Source organism: Falco rusticolus, chromosome Z, assembly GCF_015220075.1.
Source record: "Falco rusticolus isolate bFalRus1 chromosome Z, bFalRus1.pri, whole genome shotgun sequence".
Taxonomy (NCBI): Eukaryota; Metazoa; Chordata; class Aves; order Falconiformes; family Falconidae; genus Falco; species Falco rusticolus.
Genome location: NC_051210.1, coordinates 14157302 through 14180660, shown reverse-complemented (window position 1 = coordinate 14180660; position 23359 = coordinate 14157302). Strand labels below are relative to the sequence as shown.

General features: G+C 40.8%; 1 protein-coding gene across 1 annotated transcript; it reads left to right on the top strand.

The window, feature by feature from the left end:
* Positions 1-205: 205 nt before the first annotated feature.
* PLAA (phospholipase A2 activating protein) lies at positions 206-20034 on the top strand. The gene is made up of 14 exons (XM_037372995.1): positions 206-635; positions 2436-2629; positions 4325-4425; positions 4506-4626; positions 4955-5122; positions 6221-6356; positions 6715-6884; positions 8348-8505; positions 9418-9637; positions 10634-10702; positions 12258-12320; positions 13163-13264; positions 16050-16214; positions 17551-20034. Exons 1-14 carry the CDS (start codon positions 283-285, stop codon positions 18114-18116), a joined length of 2586 nt encoding a protein of 861 aa, XP_037228892.1. The 5' UTR covers positions 206-282; the 3' UTR covers positions 18117-20034.
* Positions 20035-23359: the final 3325 nt, after the last annotated feature.

Genomic DNA, 23359 nt, shown 5'->3' with positions numbered 1-23359 from the left:
GCCGTCAGGCAGCCGCTCGGAGGGGCCTCTGAGATGGCGGTGCCGCCGGCCACCACCCGAACCGACAGGCAGCACCGCCGTTCCCCCGGGGCTACAGAAACTCGCCGCCGGCAGACTGAGGGGCACCCGGCGCCGACGGCCACCGCTATAGCACGGGAAGGCCCGCAGGGCCGCGGTAGCCTCTCCCTCTCACCGGACTCGCCAGCAGCCATTAACCCTCCGCCGACAACGGAGCCGGTATCGCAGCAACCACCGCGCCGAGCAGCGCTCGGCTATCGCGAGATGCGCAGGCTTGGTTCCGCCCGCCGAGGGACGGCGGCCCGCTCTGCGCCGCGGCGCCTGCCGGGACGTGGAGGCCCGCCGCCCCCGCCGGCGCGCCCGCTGACACCGGTTCCGGCGCGGCGCTTGGCGGTTTCCGGTGGCAGCGGCGGCGGCCACATCGGAGGGTTTAGCTGCTGTGTCAGGACACCTCGGCGGCCTCCCGCCATGGCGGACGAGGGCGGCGGCTACCGGCTTCGCTGCTCCCTGGTGGGGCATGGGCAGGACGTGCGGGGTCTAACCCGCGGCCTCTTCCCCCAGGGCGGTTTCGTGTCCGTCTCCCGGGACCGAACTGCGCGGCTGTGGGCTCCTGACGGGTGAGTGCCGGGCCACGGCGCCGGCCGGGCCGGGGCGACCGCTGCGGATGGCGCCGTGCGGGAGGGAGGGCGCGGAGGGGCAGCCGGGCCGCGCCGGGCCGGTCCCCGCGGCCGCGCCCTTGCTGTTATCGTGGGCAAGACAGGCTCGAATGGGGAAATTAATTTAATTTATTACCAGTCAAATCAGAGTAGGATAATGAGAACTAAAACAGAATCTTGAGCACCCTCCCCCCACCCCTCCCTTCTGCCCAGGCTCAGCTGCGCTCCCAGTTTTCTCCTCCCGCGAGCGGCGCAGGGGCCGGGAGCGGGGCTGCGGTCAGTCTCTCACACGCCGCCCCTGCCGCTGCTGCCGCCCCGGGGGAGGCTCCTCACACCGCCCCTGCTCCGCTCCGGGGTCCCTCCGTGAGCTTCTCCAGCACGGGGCCTTCCCAGGGGCTGCAGCTCCCCGCGACCTGCCCCAGCGTGAGCCCCCCCGCGGGGCGCAGCCCCCCCGGCCCAGCCGGCTCCAGCCCGGGTCCCCGCGGGGCCACAGGCCCTGCCCGGAGCTGCCCCAGCGCGGGCTGCCCGCGGGTCACAGCCCCCTCGGGGCGTCCCCCTGCCCCGGCGTGGGGCCCTGCCCGGGCTGCGGGGGGGGGGCTGCTCCCCCGGGGGCTCCAGGGGCTGGGGGCACAGCCCGTCTCACCGGGGGCTTCCCCACGGGCTGGGGGGGAACCTCTGCTCTGGCACCTGCAGCACCTCTTCCCCTTCTTTCACTCACCTGGATGTCTGTAGAGTTGTTTCTTTCACATATTCTCACTCCTTTCTTGTGCTGCCAGGTTGTTTTGCAGACTTGTTTTATCCCTTCTTAACTATGTTATCACAGAGGCACTACCACTATCACTGATGGGCTCGGCCTTGGCTAGCAGTGGGTATATTGGCTTCTTGGAGCTAGCTGGCCATGACTCTATCTGACATGGGGGCAGCTTCTTACAGAAGCCGCTCCCGTAGCCTCATGCCCTACCCTCCAAATTTTGCCACACAAACCCAATACACTTTCTACTGCCTTTCGGTGAAAGAGGTAATTGGCAAATTTACCTGAATACATACAAGTGTTTAAATTGATCGCTGTCACTTTCTAGTTGACCCCCTCTGGTCTAGCTATAAGACTAACTAATCGAATTGTGTCTTGTTGAATCTGTCATCACAAGGGGAAGAATTTGTTAAAATGCCTAGAAATTTACTGCAGGAAAGGAGGTCTAATTCTAACCCATCATTTCAGAGGACTGTGTGAGGAAGACATGATTAACTTACTCATGATAAGAAATAAGGGTGCTGCTTGACTCAGTTATAATCTATTTAACCATTACCTACAGTGCTCCTAATTAAGAGCCAGTGAGTAGATCTGGCAGGAAGTAGAATATCTTCGTTGATGTGTTCTGTTATTTTAGAGTGTATTGGGATACATACTTGAATATTGAGGTAGCAAAAGATTTCAGGAAGGCAATCTGTAACTACTTCTGATCGAATTGGGCATAGTGTTTGCCAGCGAGCAAGGAAAACCAAAACTAAGTCCTTCTAAGCCTACTATTACTGAAAAACAAGTGAAAGGCTTTAAATACTGCTTACTGGGTTGGGATGCTAGGATATAACTTTTCTCTTAAGTTTTTCAGTCCTTCTAGGTCATCCACAGTATTTATTCAGCAAAATGCAAGCACAGTTACTAATTCAAGAGCTGGAGTGTAAAAAAAACTATTTTAATTCAGTGCCTCAAATAAGTACTGCTTTTGTCATGACTCTGAACTGATTACCATGTATGTTTAGTCTTAACAGGGGTTTTACTGAAATGCACTGTATGAGTGGCCACTCAAATTTTGTGTCTTGTGTGTGCATCATACCTCCAAGTGACCTCTATCCTCGTGGGCTGATTGCAACTGGTGGCAATGATCATAATATTTGCATTTTCACAGTTGACAGCACAGCTCCCCTTTACATCCTTAAGGGTCATAAGAACACAGGTATGTAGTCATTTTATTTTGGAGTGTGTTGCATAAAAGTTAACATGATTTGTTTGTTGAAGTTACAGAACTTTATTTTTATTTTCTTTGGTATTTAATGTAGCAAGCTATTTGATTATGGTCTCTGCAAATAGGATTTTATAATCTCAGTTTGTGTAGTGACAGTTCATGGCAAAAATTTCAAGTTTACAATGATGAATGCTTGAGCTTTTACTATATGTGTGAACACATGGCAGTTTATGTGTTGCCAAGAGTTGCATTTTTAAGAAGTTAATTTAGTTCTCCATGTATTAAGCTTAATTTTTGTGTCAAAATTGATAGAAGTAGAAAAAGTCAGCTTCCTAAATAAACAAGTTTTCACTGCCCATTGTATTACTTAGATGGGGATCTAATATTAATCAGAACTTTAAATACACAGTAAACACTAAAAGCTCACTGCAGAAATTTCATCTCTCTTCGGTCAGGTCACTGCAACATGTGACATATTAAACCAACTTTTTGTATACCTTTTCTCCAGATATAAAAGATTCAGCAGTTTTCATATTAGCATACCAAGTTTTTATTTTTGTGAGCTGATGTACTATTTAATAGACCTTTGAACTGTCTGATCATGTAATTATAGGCTGTCAAAAATAAACATTTCAAGTCTTGGAGATTCTGGGGATCTTTAAACTGTGTTAAAGAATGGTTGTGGAGACCAGATTGAAAGTACCCTGACTGCCAAGCAGCGCCTAAAATGTATTTTTATCTTACAAACATCTTGGGTTTATCTGAGAAAGAAAGAAAATAATGTCACTGTTTAAAGAGGCATGGAATAGCTTATCTATTTTATCAGAAACCTGGGATGGACATGTGACATCCTCCCCTCAGAGGTGTGAAAAGGAATGAGGCGTTCTAGACAGGTTGTAGATTCCCGTACAAAAATGTATTAGTAGCCATTTTTACAGTAAGTAAAAAAGTAAAAAATGTAAAATTACATTAGTTGTAAAATCTGTTTTAAAGCAGGGGAAAAAGTAGGACGTGACAAGTGGTGGTGTAGAGTACTGTCTGGTTCTTACTGGGGAGTAACAGAAGCAAGAAACGTAAGACCATACTTTTATGAACAATCAGATGGACAGGGTACTCCATTTATGCTGTAGCTCTTTTTTAAAACTTTTTAGTAAACGTTATCAGCACTCTATGTCTTCAGTTATATACCTGTGTATTACTGGAGCATTTTCAGATTATCTTCTTGCTAAAATTTTTAATGCACTACAATTTCTTGGTAAGCTGCATTCTAAGAAGATGAGCTAAGTATTATTTGTGCAAAATCTTGCTTCTTGAGGACATAAGTTAGTGTACATTGATGAAATTTCAGCCTTCTCTGTATTATCAAAACTAAACCTTTGCATTAATCCTGTGTCTTGACTAGTTGTCTAACCTGTTTGTCAACATATTCTAGCCTGAGAAGAGATTTAGTACTAAGAGAAATTTAAAAATGTGAATGGCAAAAAGATGTGAAACTTTGTAATCTAAAGTGAAGAGATTTTTAAGTTCCTTCTGTGGTTCAGTGCAACTGCAGTTCCACTTAACTCTTCCTCAAATTTCTTAACGCCAAATATGCTACTAATACCGTGTAAATCTCTTTAAATTGCTGGCATAAGACTGGTGGCAATGCAGGACACTTGTCAGTGCTGATTTGAACATTCATTCCAGTTTGCAGCCTTTCATCTGGGAAATTTGGCACACTATTAAGTGGATCATGGGATGCAACAGCCAAGGTCTGGTTGAATGACAGATGTATGATGACATTAAAGGTATGGAGTTCCTCTACATAACTGTAAAATAGGTACTCTGAATTTGATTTTGACGAGTCTAAGAGTGTTGTTTTTTGCAGGGTCACACAGCTGCAATATGGGCAGTGAAAATACTACCTGAACAGGGATTAATGTTGACTGGTTCAGCTGACAAAACTATTAAACTGTGGAAGGCAGGCAGATGTGAAAGAACATTCACTGGTAAATATTCCTGAAGATGATAATTTCATCCGGGTCATGTGCTCTTTTAAGAAGAGAAAAACGCTAAGCACCACAAAGCTGTAGATAAATTGAAAAATTCCTAGGATTTTTAAAGTCTCTTATGTTATATGCTCAGAAATCACATCACTTTTAAAAGAACTAGATTTTTTTCCCCAGAAAGTAGTGAGCAATGAATTGCTTTTCTTTTTTTAATGGCTCCTATAATGAAAGTTGTTTGGCAGGACTTAGATGTGAACTAAATAGAAATGGTCTATTGCTGCTAATATAAAGAAGAGCCACATTAAAAGTTTTCCTTTCTTTCATAAAGGACATGAAGATTGTGTGAGAGGTTTAGCTATTCTCAGTGAAGTGGAATTCCTTTCCTGTGCTAATGATGCTAGTGTTCGAAGATGGCAGATCGCTGGCGAGTGTCTGCAGGTGTATTACGGACATACAAATTATATATACAGCATCTCTGTCTTCCCTCAGTGTAAAGGTAGGATTATTATTGCGACTGTTACCCAACATTCTTCCAAAATGAAGTGTCAAGGTAGGCATTCTGTAGTTTTGTGGAGCTGCCACAACTAAAGAACTCAGTAGTGTTTAATTTACTTCTTTCCTTTAGTGTAAATAATTAAAACAATTTCTCTAATGGACTCCAAATCATACCCTCACACCTCTGGCAGAATTGTTTTGGCAGTAGATGAGATGAAAGGTCCTGGGTTAGGCCTAATCGTAAGGCTTAAGTGAAACTTGGGCAAAGTGACAGGCAAAACTATCGTCTAGGTTGACACCTGTATTTCAGCACTGTTGCAGCGTACTAAAATGATAATGCATGGCTTTCCAGTTTGAAGTAATGGAAATCTAGATAGTTCCACAGAAAGTTTTCGAAATACATTATAAATAGATTAGGTTAAGAATTCTATGTGTGGGGCTTAGTTGCATTGGTTTCAGAGTTAGAAGTTTAGAGGTTCAGAACTAACTGTTGCAGACAGTTGCAGAAGAAGCTCTCAAGTCAGTGACCTTGTGTGGCGTATGGGACACGGGCGTTTGTTCAGCAGGTAAAGTGCATGTATGTTAGTGGATGTGAATGTCATAAATGTCCTATGCTTCAAAACTCCTCACTGAGGAGTTTACAGGCTCCTTTGTATAGAGTATATTATTATTTATTATTAATTAATATAATTTGTTATATATATTATAGAGAGTGCTTTATGTGTGCTTCCTGAAAAAGCAGACCTACCTTGCAAAAATCTGAATTTAAAGCAAATGTGAAAGTATGGAAATACAGTGTAAGATAAAATACTGACGGTTACAAAATTGTTCAAAGTTCTTTGTTTAAACTCTTAAAAAGAGGAAGGAATCTATTTTGTTTGTCTCAAGCATGATTGAATTCCTATCTGGCTGCTTAGTCTGCAGTTATGCACTTTATGCACCACAACTATGCAGTATTCTTGCAATTGAGATAAGTATTAAATTGTAGAAAGGTTCTTTGACAGTTCTGACTTTTAGGTACCCTGTTCTAGAATGGTATCTAGTATCACAGTGCACTAAAAATAAATTCTAGAAGTTTTAATATTTTTTTCCTTTTCAGATTTTGTAACTACTGGAGAGGATAGATCTCTTAGAATCTGGAAACAAGGGGAATGTGCTCAAACAATCAGACTCCCAGCTCAGTCTGTATGGTGCTGCTGTGTGTTAGACAATGGTGACATCGTGGTTGGTGCAAGGTATTGAGGTTTCACTGTCAGTGTATTTTTGGATATAACTCTGCAAACCCTTGATGAAATTGCAGGCTTCACTTTGGATTTCAGTTTCATCTACATTTAAAAATACAGCCATCAAAGTATGTGTGGGGATTAAATTTAAACATGTGCTGTACTTCATCCACGAAGTTAACCTCTTGTTATGTTAATAGCAGAGGTAGAGTTCTTCAAGAATGTGGTAAACCATGAACAGACTGAGAATGGACTTACAAGTGCTGTCTGTATAAAGAGCCCTTTTGATAGGCATATCCTACCTTGATTTTAAAATGATACTATAGATAGGGTATTACTATTTCTGTTTCAATGTTTTCTCTCCATTCAGTGATGGAATTATAAGAGTGTTTACAGAGTCTTTGGAACGTACAGCAAGTGCTGAGGAGATTCAGGCCTTTGAAAATGAGCTTTCCCAAGCATCCATTGACCCTAAAACTGGTGATTTAGGAGACATTGATGCTAATGACCTTCCTGGAAGAGAACATCTTGAGGAACCTGGTAAGTTGTTGTTCTTTTGTCATGTTAGAGATGTCTCCAGATCTTGGTTCTGAGGTATTGAGACTTCCTGTAGTTTCAAAAATCAAGGCTTTGATCTCTTTCAGTAGAGTTGCTGAAGAAAAAATGCCTAATTTTGCTCTAATATCTTTTCATTGATTCTTTTGAAGGTGAGTCTAAAAAAAAAAATTAAACTAAAATGGTAAATAATACTTCTCCTATAATTTAGATAAAGGTTGAATTCAGGATGCTGCAGTGTGTTTGAGATGTTTTGGTTCCACTATGCCAGCTGCCATTAGTATATGATACAGGAAATTCTAAAAGTAGTGCTGGATGTGGAATTTTTTTCCTAAAAGAACAGTAGTTGCAAATTTTTTTCTTTAGCTTTTGGCTTGAAAAATAGTTAAATCTTGACGCAGTTCGCACTTTCAAAGTACTCAGGAGATTACTGACAATACAGTGGAAGCAGTCGCAGTTAAGATTACTCTTAAATAGACAAATACTTTATCCCAAGGTGAAGTAACCAGTAACCTCAGCCCTTGGCCCTGATCAGCAAGTGGCATAAATCTTGCAATCATGTGAAGCTTTCCAGTTGTTAGACCATGGGAGAATATCACCTTTCTTGATGGTCATCTCCCTAGGAAAATGGTAAACTTCTGGAATACTTAAGGACTGCTTTTGCAACTCTAGTCTGGTGTCAGATATCATCACCACAATTATAAAATCCTGTTGTCAAGATTTCTGCTGTTCTTGTTGCAGCATATAGTATTGTGCTGATTTTGGCAGGGCTAGAGTTAATTTTATTCATAGTAGCTGGTATGGGGCTATGTTTTGTGTTTGTGCTGGAAACTGCTAATAATTCAGGGATATCTTTGTTATCCCACCCCGCCAGCAAGTCGGCTGGGGGGGGCGGGGGGCGGGCACAAGGAGTTGTGAGGGGACACAGCTGGGACAGCTGACCCCAGCTAACTAGAGGTGAGTTCCACACTGTGTGATGTCATGCCCAGCATATAAAGCTGGAGGAAGAAGAAAGAAGAGGGGGGATGTTCAGAGTCGTGGCATTTTGTTTTTCCAAGTAACCGTTAACACGTGACAGAGCCTGCTTTCCTGGAGATGGCTGATCACCTGCCTGCTGGTAGGAATTGCTGATTGAATTCCTTGTCTTGCTTTGCTTGTGTGAGCAGCTTCTGTTTTCCCCATTAAACTGCCTTTATCTCAACCCACAAATTTTCTCACTGTTACCCTTTGGATTTTCTCACCCGTCCCACCAGGGCAACTGTGTGGGGCTTAGTTGCCAGCTGGGGTTAAACCACAAGTATCTAGCTACTTCCTGTGCTGTGACTTTAAATGTTGGTGAACTATCTTTTAATCTTTAAGTTTGAGCACTATTTGAATATTTCCTTTTTTTCTTTCAAAGTAAATTGTATTGTTGAGTTTGTTCAAACTCTTAACACTCCTGTCTACAGGAACGAGAGATGGACAGACACGGCTTATTAAAGATAATGGGAAAGTAGAAGCGTATCAGTGGAGTGTTAGTGAACGGAGATGGATAAAGATTGGCGATGTTGTTGGTTCTTCTGGAGCCACGCAGCAAACATCTGGAAAGGTTTTATTTGAAGGAAAGGTATATGCCAACTTTAATTGGTTTTATTGCTTCCTAAGTAAAATGCTTCACTTCCCATTAAAAATTTAGTCCAGTCTTTGCGTAGATAAAATAAATATAGAAAATATGTACTTGGTACTTTTTTGTCATCTTTGATCTATTAAAACTCAGAAGTATAAATAAGTACCACTCACTTTACTAGTTTAGAAACACATTTTGTAAAACAAGCAAGTCAATGGAAACAAATTATTTTGGAAAGAAACTATTAGTAGAGAAATGAGAAAGTTACTATCTTGAAAAGTTAGTTTTAACTTCCTTTCCAAAAGAAGTGAACAGTAAAACTTAAAATGCAAGGGTTACCTAAAATACTAGGTACCAGGCTTTCTGTGCTCCTTTTCTATATTAACTTCTGAATCTGAAGACAGATAAGCTGAGAAATATTTCCTTTACTGAAATATACACAGAAAAGTCTCTGGTTTTTGCCACTACAAAAGGAATGTCTTGGAAATACTGATTTTATGTCTCACATGGTTTAATGAAACCTTAGGAGTTTATTGTTTTCTAGTTTTGCAAGTGTGTTTTTAAGATGAAAGTATTTTGAGGCATCTCACTTCCTTATACCCTTGCAGGCAGCCACAGCTGGCCATAAGAGTTGTCTGATGTATCTGTTGTTTTGTATTCTGCACAGACATTATCATGATATGTTATTCTACCCTGCTTTTCATGAGACAAAGAATTCTGGAAAACACAGAGTATGGTTTAAGTATTTTTTTACTTGCAGGCTGTGTAGGATACTATTATTAATACAGGCTGCAAGCAGCAGTATTAAAGTTTCTAGGCTTAGCCCTGGTCATTATTAGTCTTCATTTGATACATCTTACGGAAAAAATGCTGACAAATTCTAATTTATTTTTATTTTTATTCTGCTTAAAGGAGTATGACTATGTTTTCACAATTGATGTAAATGAAAGTGGGCCTTCCTACAAACTACCATATAGTATCACTGATGATCCTTGGCTGACTGCATACAACTTCCTGCAAAAGAATGACCTAAATCCTATGTTTCTGGATCAGGTGGCCAAGTTTATTATGGACAACACTAAGGGGCAAACACTGTTGAGTACAAGTGCTCAATTTTCAGATCCATATACAGGTAAAGAACTGAAACTTAAATGATTACTTCAGTCACTCCTGCCAGTTCTGTGTCATCAGCAAACTCACTGAGGGTGCACTCTGGCCCAGCTTCCCAACCCCTGGGGTACACCGCCAGTGGCTGGCCTCCCAACTAGATGTGCCACTGATCACTACCCTCCAAGACTGGTTGTGCAGTCAAGTTTTCAATCCACCTCACTGCTCAGGCACACTTCAGTGTTGTAGGTCTTGCACTTTTTGTACAGGACTTTCATGTCCACAAATGATTGAGGGCAAGGCACAGATGAATCTGACAAGAAAAATATGCAAACTTGACAAACTTCTGAAGTATTTGTTGGAACAAATCTTCAACAAAATTTTAATCAAGCCAGTTGTATTTTTCAGTCTTTTTTTTTTTCCTGGTGGAAAAACCTTGCACTTTTCATACTAGTCTAAGAGTGCTGTTAAGGCAATGAATAAATAAAAAAAATTAGCTAGAGAATTAACTGAAACTGAGCAAAATACATAAATGACCCTTTTTTGGGCAGGAAATGGAACAAGTTACTTACAAGGTGAACCACATTAATCAATTACATCCTGCTTATCACAGCTACAACATAAACCACTTATTTCAACTAGTTTCACAAAGATGAAGTTAGGAATAAAATGTCATTAAAATAATTGAGCTAAATCTTTTTCTTGCAATGAAATAGAAATGTAAACATAAGGCTAATCAGGTTCATATGTAATTTGGGGAGCTGCGGTCATCCTTTGGCTGTGTTCAAATGTGTAATGCATATGCCACAGAAAAGAAAACTTCTGACACTCAAATTAGGCAGAACTTGTTCTGCATCAGGGGGCATTTGCCTGCATAGGATCAGATTTATTGTAATGCTACAATAAACTGTAAGACCTCTTGTTTGGCCTTATTTTTGAGCTACTTCTGTGTGAAAAGTATTGACGTTTTAAAACATTAAGCTGTGTATAGTAGTCATGCCTTGTCTTGCTGTTTCACTAGGTGCTGGACGTTATGTTCCAGGCTCTTCAACTGGGTCAAGCACACTGCCTGTAGCAGATCCATTCACAGGTAATGTAAATTCATAATCTGTCTTGATAGCATTTAAGATGTGTATTTTTTCAGGTTCAGTTGCATTCAGTGTTTGGCTCCAGACCGCTGTTGCTTGTAGTTCTCCATCTGAGGTTGTAGTGTGGGCCAGACTGGTGAGGTGGACTCTGCCACTGTCAAAGTATGTTTAGCAGAGGAGAGCCCTCTGCTGTCTGGTCTGCATCCTGTCACTGTCTTTTCTGGTAGAGAAGTAAGGTTTTAAACCTTATGTTTTGTCAAACTGTCATAGTCATGGCCACGTGGGAATGGGTATGTTCACAGAAGTAGCTTTTTTTTTTTCTTTATTATTCCTTTCCTTCCACCCTAAATCTTAGATTCTAACTCTCCCTGACATAGCTAGTTTAAAGTCCATCTTCTAGTTTAGAAAGCCTGTTTACAAAGGTGTTCCAGCTTTGCTTTGTCAGACTTCTCCCATCCATGCTTAGTAGCTCTTGCTCCCCAAAGAGGGTCCTGTAGTCACTGATGCCAAAGTCCTGCCTGCAAAACCAGCCATGCAGCAAATTTCTGACCCATTTCATGAGTCTGTTTCTACTCAAATATTTTTTGCTTTGCTGGCAGCATCAAAAAAACCACCACTTGGGCCATTTACCATTGCCTATAGAGCTCTCTAATCACTCTTGATACTCTCCAGGACTTCTTGGCAGGACTCCAGGACTTGTGGAAGAGTAGCAGGGTAGTAGTCTGAAGGCCAGGCAAGTCTTGTCAGTCTCCCTGCAGCATCCTGGCCCCCAGCAGACACCAACCTGTCAAGATATCAGGTCAGGTCAGTAGATGGGTGCCTCCATACCCTACAGGAGGAAGCCTCCCATCACTGCTGCTTACCTTTCCCCGTTTTGCAGACATGACGTACAGTCTCACCTGGCTCTGATGCATCCCCTCTTGAGAGTCCTCACTTGTGCCAGGGCACTGTGCCTGTTCTGCAGTTGCAGAACTACAGGTGGAGTGAAGCCTCTGTACTGCTGCCAAAACCTGCAGCCTTTGGCCTTCCCCATTGTGTCAGTCTTTCTCTGTTCATTTTCTACTGTGGTCTCCAGCTATCTCTCCTCTCTTGATTTGTGTGGCTCAGGCTGTGGTGTCTGCAGATGCAAGACCCTACAGTTCCTTCACCAGAGGCCTCAGTGCCACAGAGTCGAAGTCCACCTCCCACAGAAAAAGCAGCTGCTGGCCCCAGGCACAGAGGGAGGCCAGGCCTGGGCAGCAGTGCCCTCCCCCTGGAGCCTGTCACAGATAAGGTATCTGGTGAGGGCCTCTGTGCCGCCAGTGGGTACCAGAGACCATGCCAAAATGTCTCCCAGCTGTGGGTCACTTAGCTTGCAAATGCCATTATCACCACCACCCTCACACATAGGCATAGATTTAATCCCGAAATTTTAGGAAGTGTTGAAGACTTCTTTTGAATTCCTTTAGTGCAGAATAATGCCTGTAATAGTGATGTTTGAAAACTAGTTATTAAATACAGGTATACATTACCTATTTACCAGTGATAATGTTTAAAAAGCCTTATGTCTCTATTCAGGTGCTGGTCGCTATGTTCCTAGTTCAGCATCAAATGCAGTAGCTCCAGCTGATCCATATACAGGTAAGTAATGATGCCTACCAATGAAAATCATCCCTGATCTTTTGCTTTGACTTTAACTTTGACATGGATTATATATTGATGCAAATCTATATGTAATTTAAAAAAATGAGCGGATTGAAGCTGCTTATACTCTGCAAATTATTCACAAAATAGGATAACAGAGCCTTCTTTTACATGCAGGAATCATGCGCAGAAGCTTTAATATATACAATAGTAAGCTTTTTGAGAGGACTTTTTAGTTTCCTAGTGCATTACATTGTTGATCAAAGAAACTGATATGTGTACTTAATGGAAATTACACAGTATCAGCCACTAATTCACCTGTGATACTAGGAAATCATTATAGGTCATGATTAAAGCTTTTTATTACTCTATTTCTGAAGAGATTTCAGGCTACTATTGCATGTGATTTAACTTTGTCATACCTGCAAATTTTCCAGTATATAAATACTTCACATATTCATTATGAAAGTAATGAAAAGATAAGATTTGGGGCAGAAGGGATCTTTGTTCTAAAATAATTGTTGCCATTTTCATGTGTAACTGCTGTACCCATTCCTATGAATACCTGTATTTAGTTCATGTAATTCAGAAATCACTATTAATAATTTACACTTGTGTAATACATTTTTACATGGAGGGAAAACTGTTTTTGAAGGTATTGCTTTAACCCTTGACTGTAAAAATAACGTAAGGAATGACACTTACTTGCATAAGCATTTAGTTTTTTTTAAATATATTTTTCTGAGACATGTCCAGCAGGAGAGACTTACTGGTAGGATACTGTTCTATGTGAGACACTTTGGTACACTGCTGAACTTTTTCGTATTTCCTTTATGTAGGAACGGGCGCCTACCAATTAGCTGCAGCTCAAGCTGAAAATATTTATTTTCCGAAGAAGGATACTTTCACCTTTGACAAGGCCAATCCTACACAGATACTGGGTCAGCATTTTAATTTCAGTGCTGGTTTTATTTTTCATCTGTTTTAAGTAACTTCATGTTAGATCTTTTTAAAAGCTAAGTGATTTCCTAAAGCTTTTCTGCTGCTTGTTGGTTCTGACCTTTTAAAATTGCATTAATTGCTTTTTAATGGTGCATGTATTTGAATGCTTAGAAGTATAAGTAAATTTCACAAGAACCCTTATCTAATACAGGTTATCTTTTTTTTTCCCCCTCCCCTCTCTGCTTATCTGCTATTGTCTGACATCTTTTTTTTTATCAAGCTAGGACATCTGAACTGTCTGCTGGGTATACAGGTCATGTGCACTCCCTTTCTGGTTTTGCTCGTGAAAATTTTAGTTCACCAGATAGCCATACAATGTAATCTTTTGAGTTTTATTTATATTTAAAAGGAACATTCTGTGTAACAAGAAGAAAAGGCAGTGTACAAAATTTAGTAATTGGACACACTTTTGGTAAAAGTTACTATTGGCTTGTTTTACCTTGTCTTTTCCCATGCTTCATTCTTATTCTCTCTCTTCCTCTGTATTTCCTGCAAATTTCCACAGAATCTCTACCCGTTAATCACCAGTTTATTTCAGTATGTTTCTGTAGAGTACTTTAGTACATTTAAGGGTTTTACAGAACTAGTTTGTATTCACAATGCACCTGTCTTGAAGATCACCAAATTAAAATTCTCTTTCTTCCTTCTCTCCCCTTTATTTATAGAGCTTGAAAATATTGTAGTTATCTATATAGTCTGGTGAGGAAACTTAAAACAAGAAATTCTGATTTTTAGAAAAACTATTCACCTTTATCTAGCTTCTTGGAGAGGGAAAGCTCCTGGCCTTACAGTCATGGAATCATAGAATGGATAGAATGATCTGGGTTAGAAGGGACCTTTTAAAAATCATCTAGTCCAACCCCCCTGCCATAGGCAGGGACATTTTTCATTAGGTTAGCTTGCTCGAGGCCCCATCCCACCTGACGTCAAACACTTCCAGGGATAGGGCATCCACAGCCTCTCTAGGCAACCTGCTCCACTGTCACTTTCGGTTTAAAACCCATTACTACAGGCCCTGATGAAAAGTCTCCCTCCATTTTTCTTACAAGCCCCTTTTTAAGTATTGAAAGGCTGCAACAAGGTCTCCCCAGAACCTTTTCTTCTCCAGGCTAAACAACACCAACTATTCCAGCCTTTCTTCATAGGAAAGGTGTTCCAGCCCTTTGATCATTGTGGCCCTACTGTAGACTTGTTGTGACAAGTACATGTCTTACTTGTGCTGGGGACCCGGGAGCTGGATGCAGTACTGCAGGCGGGGTCTCATGAGTGGAGAATCACCTTCCTCAACCTGTTGGCCATGCTTCTTATGCAAGCAGGGTACGGCTGCCTTCCTGGGCTGCAAGCGCACATTGCCAGCTCATGGCCCGTTTTTAATCCACTGGTGTCCCCAAGTCGTCCTTCTCAGGGCTACTCTCAATCCATTCATCCCCCAGCCTGTATGATGCTGGGGATTGCCTGGACCCAGGTGCAGGACCTTGCATTTGGCCTTTTTGAACCTCCTGAGGGAGGTTCACGTGGGCCCACTTCTCAAACCTGTCAAGGTCTCTCTGGGACCCTCTGGGGCCTTCTGTTGCAGTATTGCTCATCTACCTATTGTTCAGGTTTCCTTTTCTGTTCAAAAATATCAGTCAAGAATATTCAGTCAGCCTTGTCCTGTTTCCCTGAATTTTCTTGCACTCTGGTGTTTGTTAAGGGAGAAGATAAGAGATTCACAAACCAGAAAACTTTTCTGCAGGTTGCTGCTAGTAAATAATTTAGCCTCCTCTTAGATTTGCACAGAGCTTTGTAGAGGGAGAAGAGCAAGAGTATCTGACTTTCATTCTCCTATGTTATAGCAAAGCAGAATTTTTACTTAGTCTTAAAAACATAGTGCATCAGTTTAGTTTTGTCCAGTAGTCTTGAAGGGTAACTATTGGTTACAGGCTTAGTGGCTTGTGATTATTTTTTTTTGTTTTGTTAAGCTTAGAATCTGAAAATTAGGTTTACTGAGTTTCCCGCAGTTTTGTAATAGTGCATGGTTAAATACACTTGTAAATATTATGGCTGGACTGGGATAGATTTAAGAGCTGTATGGCTGTTTTTCATAAAGGGCCCACAGTTGATTTTTGTGCATACTATAAAACTCTGTAAGGGTGGACTAATGTAATGCTGCCTTCTTGTGTGTTTGTTGACGTCTTTTCATCGATTGTGGACAGACCATGATTGGCAGGTGCTTAATGCTAGATCCCTTTAGTGTAGCATGACGTACATAAAAATATTTCCAATACTTTGATTTTTAAATTACATTGACGTTTGAATATAGGACATGGTACAATCATATTTTGCCTATGGTAAGCATTTACTTTAGGTAAAAATACAAAACCTGTGATCACACCAAGAACATACTGTTTCTTTATTGTTTCTACTACCTAATAATAGAAAAGAGCAAAAAAGGAGTTATATTTCAGTCATGAAAACTAATGGCCTTATGATTCTTTAGTGCATTTTTGCCTGCATGTAGGCTAAGATGTGAATTCTGAGTCTTTGTGTTGCATTGTGATGGTTAAAAAATTAAAATTAGAAAATGATGAAACTGAGAAAAGTAATGTTTAAAATCTAAAGCTGTCCAAAACAAGTACGATACTTGTAACTTGTTTGTAAAGTGATTTTGTAGTACTCCATTCAAGATCTGGATTTGTGAAGTTCTAATGTCAGAAAGCCATGCCTTTTCTGTTGGTCTTACAGGCAAATTAAAGGAGCTTAATGGAAATGCAAGTGAAGAACATAAGCTTACAGAGGATGACCTGATAATCCTAGAAAAGTTATTGTCTGCAACATGCAACACCTCTGCAGAAACACCTACGGCACAGCAAATTCAGACTTTGTGGAGAGCAGTTAACTGGCCAGAAGGTAGACACTTGCAATTATTTTTTGAACTGTCACCTCATCAATACTTCACCACAAACCAAAAGTCTTACTATGCTGGCTGTTACTCAGAGTCTGTCCCAAAAGAGTTTATAACCCAAGCAGAAACCAGAAGATGATAAACAGATGCTGGTAGCACCAGTCAGTAGCAGGGGCAGAGGCATGAATTGTGAAATTGGTAATTGGTTGTCAAGTTTTGTTGTTAGCACAGTATGAAATGTAAAGGAGAAAACTGATGGAAAGAGTCATGGTTATCTCACTAGCAGGAGCATCCTCAAGTGTGCGGTTTGTTTGGAAATAGAGCAAAGAAGCGTGAGGCTGGAGTCCTAAGTTGTTATCAAATAGAAGATGAAAATAATTATGGAGATCAATTTTATTAAAAATATCTCAAAAGTAGCTCCTGCTTAATATGGTAGAAAAGAAGTTCTTACTGAAGCTAGGTTATGTGGTCAGAACTGCATTAGTGAAATGACATTCTGAATGAATGCAAGCAGAGCTGATACATTTTCATTTGATAATGTCTTGTCAATATGGATGGATTGGAAAGGCTGTTTTGGTTACTGCACATTTGGGGAAAAAAGTATACATTGCATATAGAAATATTTAAACATGCAATTTAAATGTTTAAACATGCTGTTTAAATGAACTGCTTTCTTGAAAATGCAGTCAAAGATTTATTAAGGGGAAGAATATTTTGGTATTGAAAATTCATCTTCATTATGTACCATCGCTTAGGCTGTTTTGCGAAAGTTGGGGGGGAACTACTGAACAAACGCTCAGTTTCCTTGTAAGAAAACAAGGATTTCCAGCTCAGTTGAGGACATCTCTCCCCACTCCCCCTTTTGCAAATTCTGGCAGAGTTTAAGGTAGTCTAATTTTTTTCCCCCCCCTCATTTTTCTTTCTGTAAGGAGTTTTACTAAACTATGGGATATGGAATGAGGACAAAGGGAGATGCTGCCTGTGTAGGGGTATACAGTCACTGAGCAGCTTTCAGAAACCTTTTGGATTAGTTACCGTATTTTGTGCTTGCCTTTAGTGTTATCACTTAAGAGTTTTTAGGAAATATTTTCAAGATTTTTTTGCTAATCTAAATTAAGGAGCATGTCTTTTGTGAGTAATTAAAGTGTAACTAGAATGGGTTTGTCAGTACTTGTCTTTATGAATTTCAGACAACTTGTGCTTTATGTGAATCTTTCTGCATGAAAGTTGTTACTTTCTGTTCCCAAAGCTAGGGCTTTAAGAAGTTCTGTGTCTGAAACTTACCAGCACACTTGCATATAATGCAATATTAATACTAAATTGTTTTGTTTTGTTTCTTAGATATTGTTTTTCCAGCCCTAGACATTCTTAGATTGTCTGTCAGGCATCCCACTGTGAATGAGAACTTCTGCAGTGAAAAGGATCATGTACAATTTATCATCCTTCTCCTTAAATTTCTGAACCCTAAAGGAAAGCAAGCAAACCAGCTGTTGGCACTTCGAGCTCTCTGCAATTGTTTTGTCAGCCAGGCAGGCCAGAAGCTCATGATGGAACAGAGGGATGAAATAATCACACAAGCAATAGAAATGAAATCAAGCAATAATAAGAACATCCACATTGCGCTTGCTACGCTGACATTGAACTATGCTGTATGCTTACATAAAGTCAACAACGTTGAGGGCAAAGCTCAATGTTTATCAGTAATCGGCACAGTTATGGAAGTTGTTAAAGATCTTGAAGCCATTTTCAGGTTGCTTGTGGCTCTTGGGACTCTAATCAGTGATGATAAAAATGCTGTGCAGTTAGCTAAGTCCCTTGGAGTTGACTCTCAAATAAAAAAGTATGCCTCTGTTTCAGAACCAGCTAAAGTAAAGGAATGCTGTAAGTTTGTTCTTAATCTGCTGTAATTGTTTGTTTTTATTGGCACATTGAGAGGCACAGCACATGCAGAAAAAAAAAGTGCTTTTATTCATATTTTGTGACAGACTATAATTGAGAAATTGCTGAGGATGAGTAACACTTGAATTGTTGCAAGATACACAGCAAATAAAACTTTTTACACTGTTTGTCATTTGACTGCTTTTCTGAAGTCTATAGTGCACAGGATCTTTGCAGGAAGCCCTTCTGACATAGCTCAGATCAAAACAGATCACCAAGAAGTCAAACCATATCAGCACTTAAGGTCATCTAGATGGAAATGTAGGATATGGCTGTGATTCAGTGACTGTCAACACTGACATCCACACCACCAACGTTTCTGTGTTTCAACACAATTAGTCTGTTTCTTGACCATGGTTTTTGTCAGCAGAGAGGGGCCCTGAGAACTGTTAAGTTCAATAGTGCTTTTCACAAGCTTACTAGTTAGCATTGGTTAATATTAACCCTTGTGAAATATCCTGGTAAGAAAATGGCATTAACCTCATTTTCCATCAGCTTTTTTCCATTTCCTTTCTGAAACCTAGCTGTTTTATGACTTTTACTGTCTTACTCTAAAACTAGGTGACTTTTCAAGGGGTAGAATACTTAACTGCCATATAGGTGTTGTGTTTCGCTGATAAGTGAATACCTTTTATCTTGCAAAATGGCTTGAACAAAAGCTTTTACATGACTTAACTTTTAATGACAGGAATACTCTGCCAGTTGATAGCAAGTGTCTTTATGTTGTAAAATATTAAATGATTTTTAAAAGAAAAAGTCATATTGAACAGTAGGAGATAAATTCAGGTGTACAGAACAGACAGCAGCAGAAACTAGAAGAGGCTTCCTACAGGTAGTGGATGCCCCACACCTCTCAGTGTGTAAGAGGCTTTTGGACAATGTCCTTAATTTGCTTTAGCTTTTCGTCAGTCTTGAACTAGTCTGGCAGTTGACTAGATGATCATTACAGGTCTCTTAACCTTACAATTTAAATACTCTGAACTGTACAAGTGTAAGTTTTATGAAGTAGCTTTAACGTAAAAGCTGTGGTAGCTGTAAGATCTTACTTTCCTTTTCACAGTACTTACAAGAGATCCAAGATGTTCAGCTCAAAAGGGGAATGCTATTTCCTATTAGTCATGCAAATGTTACGCTTTGGTTCAGAATTAAGATGAAGATGGTCAATATTCAAGTTACGTTTTTGATTAGACTAACAGAATGAAAAATATGGGGAAAAAAAAGGGCAGGGGGGGGTTCCAAGATTTTCTGGCACATGAGTTCTTTGTTATGTGATACCTGTCTGCTTCATCTGTGCTAGATGTGAAAGATTTTGTGACCAAGAGCTTTTAACTTTTTTTACTTCGTCTAACTGAACTGTCTGAATTGCTACATTACTTCCAGCAAACCTTGTTTCCCAGGGCCTTGGTTGCACACTTGGAACAGTTTTACTGCTACACTCCTGATGAATTTCCAGATACATATCCTTACAGTCTTGATCACAGCTTTAGTCAAAGGTTTTTTTCATCTCTCTCTTGCAGCTTCATGTATAAGGCAGTCCAAGAGGTTATTCAGGATTTACAGTGCTTAACGATAGATCAGCCCCTTCCTGGGAAAACATGTAAGAAGCTACCTTTAGGAAACGTGTCTGAAATACTGTGCCTGTCTGTTGAATTTTGGTTGCCTACTATACAATCATTCTTGAAGCTTCAGCTTTTTAATGTTGTGCTTTTTAACTGTGTTTGTACATGTGCTACTTTGAAAATTATGCTTATCTAACATTTAGGGTTTGTTGTTGTGGGATTGCTCTGTTACAGATTACCTCTTTACATGAAAATTGTCATGAATTTCCCAGACCAAAAATTAATGTTTACATTAATAAACATACTCTGGCAACTTCAAGAAACAGTACATTAAGCAATACTACTAAATTCATTTAAATTTGCAGGGAAGTGATGGGGTGCAGCAAAAAATTCATCTGGGAACTGCAGCACTATGTGTTACGTACGATATACAAAGCAGGCCAGGAATATTTGGATAGAAGGACAGCTGCTCCTACAGGATACTGTGATACCTGACCATTCCATGATTTAGCATTGTCTGAGGGAACAAAGGGAGTAGGGGACACTGGATTCCATCCCTGCAGGAATTGTCCTCGGAGTGTCTGTCCCCATAGAGAGAGGCAGTGGTAGCATAGGCAATGGAGGTAATGAAAAAAAAAAGTTACAACACACAGCAAGATCTCGCAGTACACTGTAACATCTTACAATACCTGTTTGTTCTTTTGTGGTTTGGTTGGGGTTTTTTTTGACACAAGCATGTTGGCGCTATATGCTTTCATACATTTGTGCAGCTTTCAGTGAGGATTTTCCCAAGCTAGCAAAACTGTGTATGTGCTTACACAGGCTGAGTGCAAAAAGGGGGAATAAACTCCTATCTTTTACAAAGCAGTGGACTTTTTTTTTTTATGTCTTTCAACATCTAACAACTAAGTAGCCTATTTTATTGAAAATGAATAATCACTATGGCTCTTGTTTCAAGTGACACTTCTAAAACTCCATGGTGGTACACGTAAGCAAGCATGTACATAAACACACAAATATATGTAAGCGTACTACAAAATCTGCTGCTGAGATCACCAACAACTAGGAAACCTTAAGGATGTCACCAGAATGAAGTTTCCATTTCAGTTGAAAGTATGTTAAATCTATGTCTAGAAAACATGCCAGACAGGAGGTCCGTTGTGTCCAATCTTTTGAGACCAGAGGACACTGAAAACAAGCATGTGCTTAGCATGGAACTCAGAGCTGGCTTGCTATCTACAGCAATAAACATCAAGTAAGTTGATCTGTGTGCCCAGTGCTCCTGACTTGATTCATCAGGGGAATAGTAAAAGTATTTTTCAGAGATTTCAAGAGCCCCTTGAAGAAAAATTGTGTCTTCTGCGAAGCATTCAGAAGTTCTCAGTAGATGATACAATTCTTTTGGCATCTTTTTCTCAGCTAGAAGGAAGCTCTTGAAAGGAACCGCTAACAGGCCTGTAGCAGCACTTCACACTTTGTTCTTAGGCCTGCCTTTGGTTTTATGAAGCAGAAATGGACCTACCTAGACCAGAACTTGGCATACAACATAAAATGTGTTACTAGGGAACTGAAGGGAATCAAAACTGATGTAGCTGAGCACCAACTGCTGTACTTGCCAAGACAAATGGAGACTGTAGTCACATAACCTGGAATAGATAAATCACAAAATTTCTGTAACGTTTATTATTATGATGCACCTTGCTCTCATCAGGGCCTAATCTCAAGCAGACTTTTGAAAACTACTGGAGTCATGATCAGGTTGTAGACAGAAAGAGACGAACTTGAGTCTTCAAACCTTTATTTCCTTAAAAGCACTGTACGTTGAACTACACACTAATGAATCGTTGGATGCAGTCACTTCGCTATAATGTAATATATTCAAGTAATCTGTAGAAGAGTAGTACCATAGATCAGTACTAAAGAAGTAACTGTAAATGCTTTAGGAAATGTCATAACCTCCTGGTTCCAATTGTGTGAAGTTTTTTGTTTCAAAATACTCATTTCAGCTGTCTTCGCAGAATTAGATCCAATACTATATACCGTGATCACGTTCCTTCCCCCACTGGCCCTTTAAACGATCAACAAATCTGGAGTGTAGTGACAGTGACTATTTCCCACCTTTTCAAAATGTGTTCTGAATAGACTGTGAATTTAAATGTTCAGCAACAAGATGCCATATGCAACTATTGAAAGCCTAAAGGAATGTCTGGGCATTTTCAGATTTCCTCTTTTTTCCAGTGGATTTTTGGTGCTTATTTACCCCAGAGACTGAGCTTTCCATTTTGGTGGGTTTTGGTTGTTTTTTTTTTTTTTCTTCTAGACTCTCCAATTGCAAAGATGAAGTTGCAAATGTGGACTAAGTCACTGTTGATCTGTATCAAACACATGGAAGAAAGAAGTGTTAAGTGTGAACTACCCCTTTCTGACAGTAAATTTTGAAGCCTAACTTTGACCACATAAATGCCAATACTGTTAGAAATAATTTTATCAACACACTCAGCATCTGTACTCTTTGTGAACAGGTGCTGCATTTGTTCAAAACAGTCCACACAAATAAAGGTGCAAGTTTTGTGCAAAACCAGCAGCTCAGGCAGTTATTAGGTGTTTTATAATTCCTGATCCATCTTTAACACTTGGTTCTGCATATACTCCTTCTATTTTCCATATAGTTGCTTAAGGGATCCCATTTTCAACTCAAACTCATATACACCTCATCAACATTACCTCTGTCATCTTTACAGATTTTTTTATCTGTACAGTAAAGTACAGATACTTTACAGATTACACCATCAAGGTGGTCATTTTGTGATGATAAATATAAAGATCTATTCTCACCCACCCAGGTCATCGAAGAACACAGACTAACTACGATCAACCCTGTGACTGAACATTATCTGCCCCCGCAGGGACTCACGCTTACTGGAGAAAGAACAGATGATACTTTATACATTCTTTTAACCCTTCTGAAAACACAGTGTCAACCACTGTGTTACCCATCATCTGGCCATGGCGCTTTTGATCACTGCTAGCTTTGTACTGCTTGCATGCAGTAGACTTCTACCTCAACGGGACAATACCACCAGTGCCGTTTGAAGGTCCAATGTGACGTGGAACTTATCAAACTGGAAGGCAACATGTTTGAACCTAGGAAAAAAACCCCACAGACCCAGAAGAAAGATGGTGCAGATGATTCCTGACCCCACCCCCAGCATAACCTTACAGACTATTCAGGTGTTCCGCAGGTGCTGCTGAGCACAAAGACAGTGTTACCTGCACACTGTGGTTTGCTTGGATTTTGTGTCATCTACCTGGGCTCCCCAGAGGCTTTGGACAGCATCTTTGCTTGTAAAGAGGTGCCAAGGAAAGAGATACGTTAAGGTCCTCACACTGTTGAAACAGGTTGAAAGCCAGGGAAAAAATGGTCAGGACTGAAGTGTCATTACGGAGGACCAGAGATATTGTGTGGTGGGTGGCAGGGTGGTAGGCAGGCAGGGTGTCCTGCCTATGCTTGGGGACAGTTTTACTTCCACCTCGCTACCCGCAAAGAAAACCCCCAAAACCAAAACCGCAACACAATTACGAAAGCGCCGCAACCCCGGCGGACCCAGGCGGGCCGCACGCCACGGCACCCAGCGGCGCGGCCGGCTGCGGGC

Excerpts from the sequence above, each read along its gene's own strand:
- PLAA (XM_037372995.1), top strand. The coding sequence starts at position 283 with ATGCGCAGGCTTGGTTCCGCCCGCCGAGGGACGGCGGCCCGCTCTGCG. Across the intron at positions 2,630-4,324 it reads TAAGGGTCATAAGAACACAG|TTTGCAGCCTTTCATCTGGG; the intron begins GTATGTAGTCAT and ends CATTCATTCCAG. Across the intron at positions 13,265-16,049 it reads CAATCCTACACAGATACTGG|GCAAATTAAAGGAGCTTAAT; the intron begins GTCAGCATTTTA and ends TTGGTCTTACAG.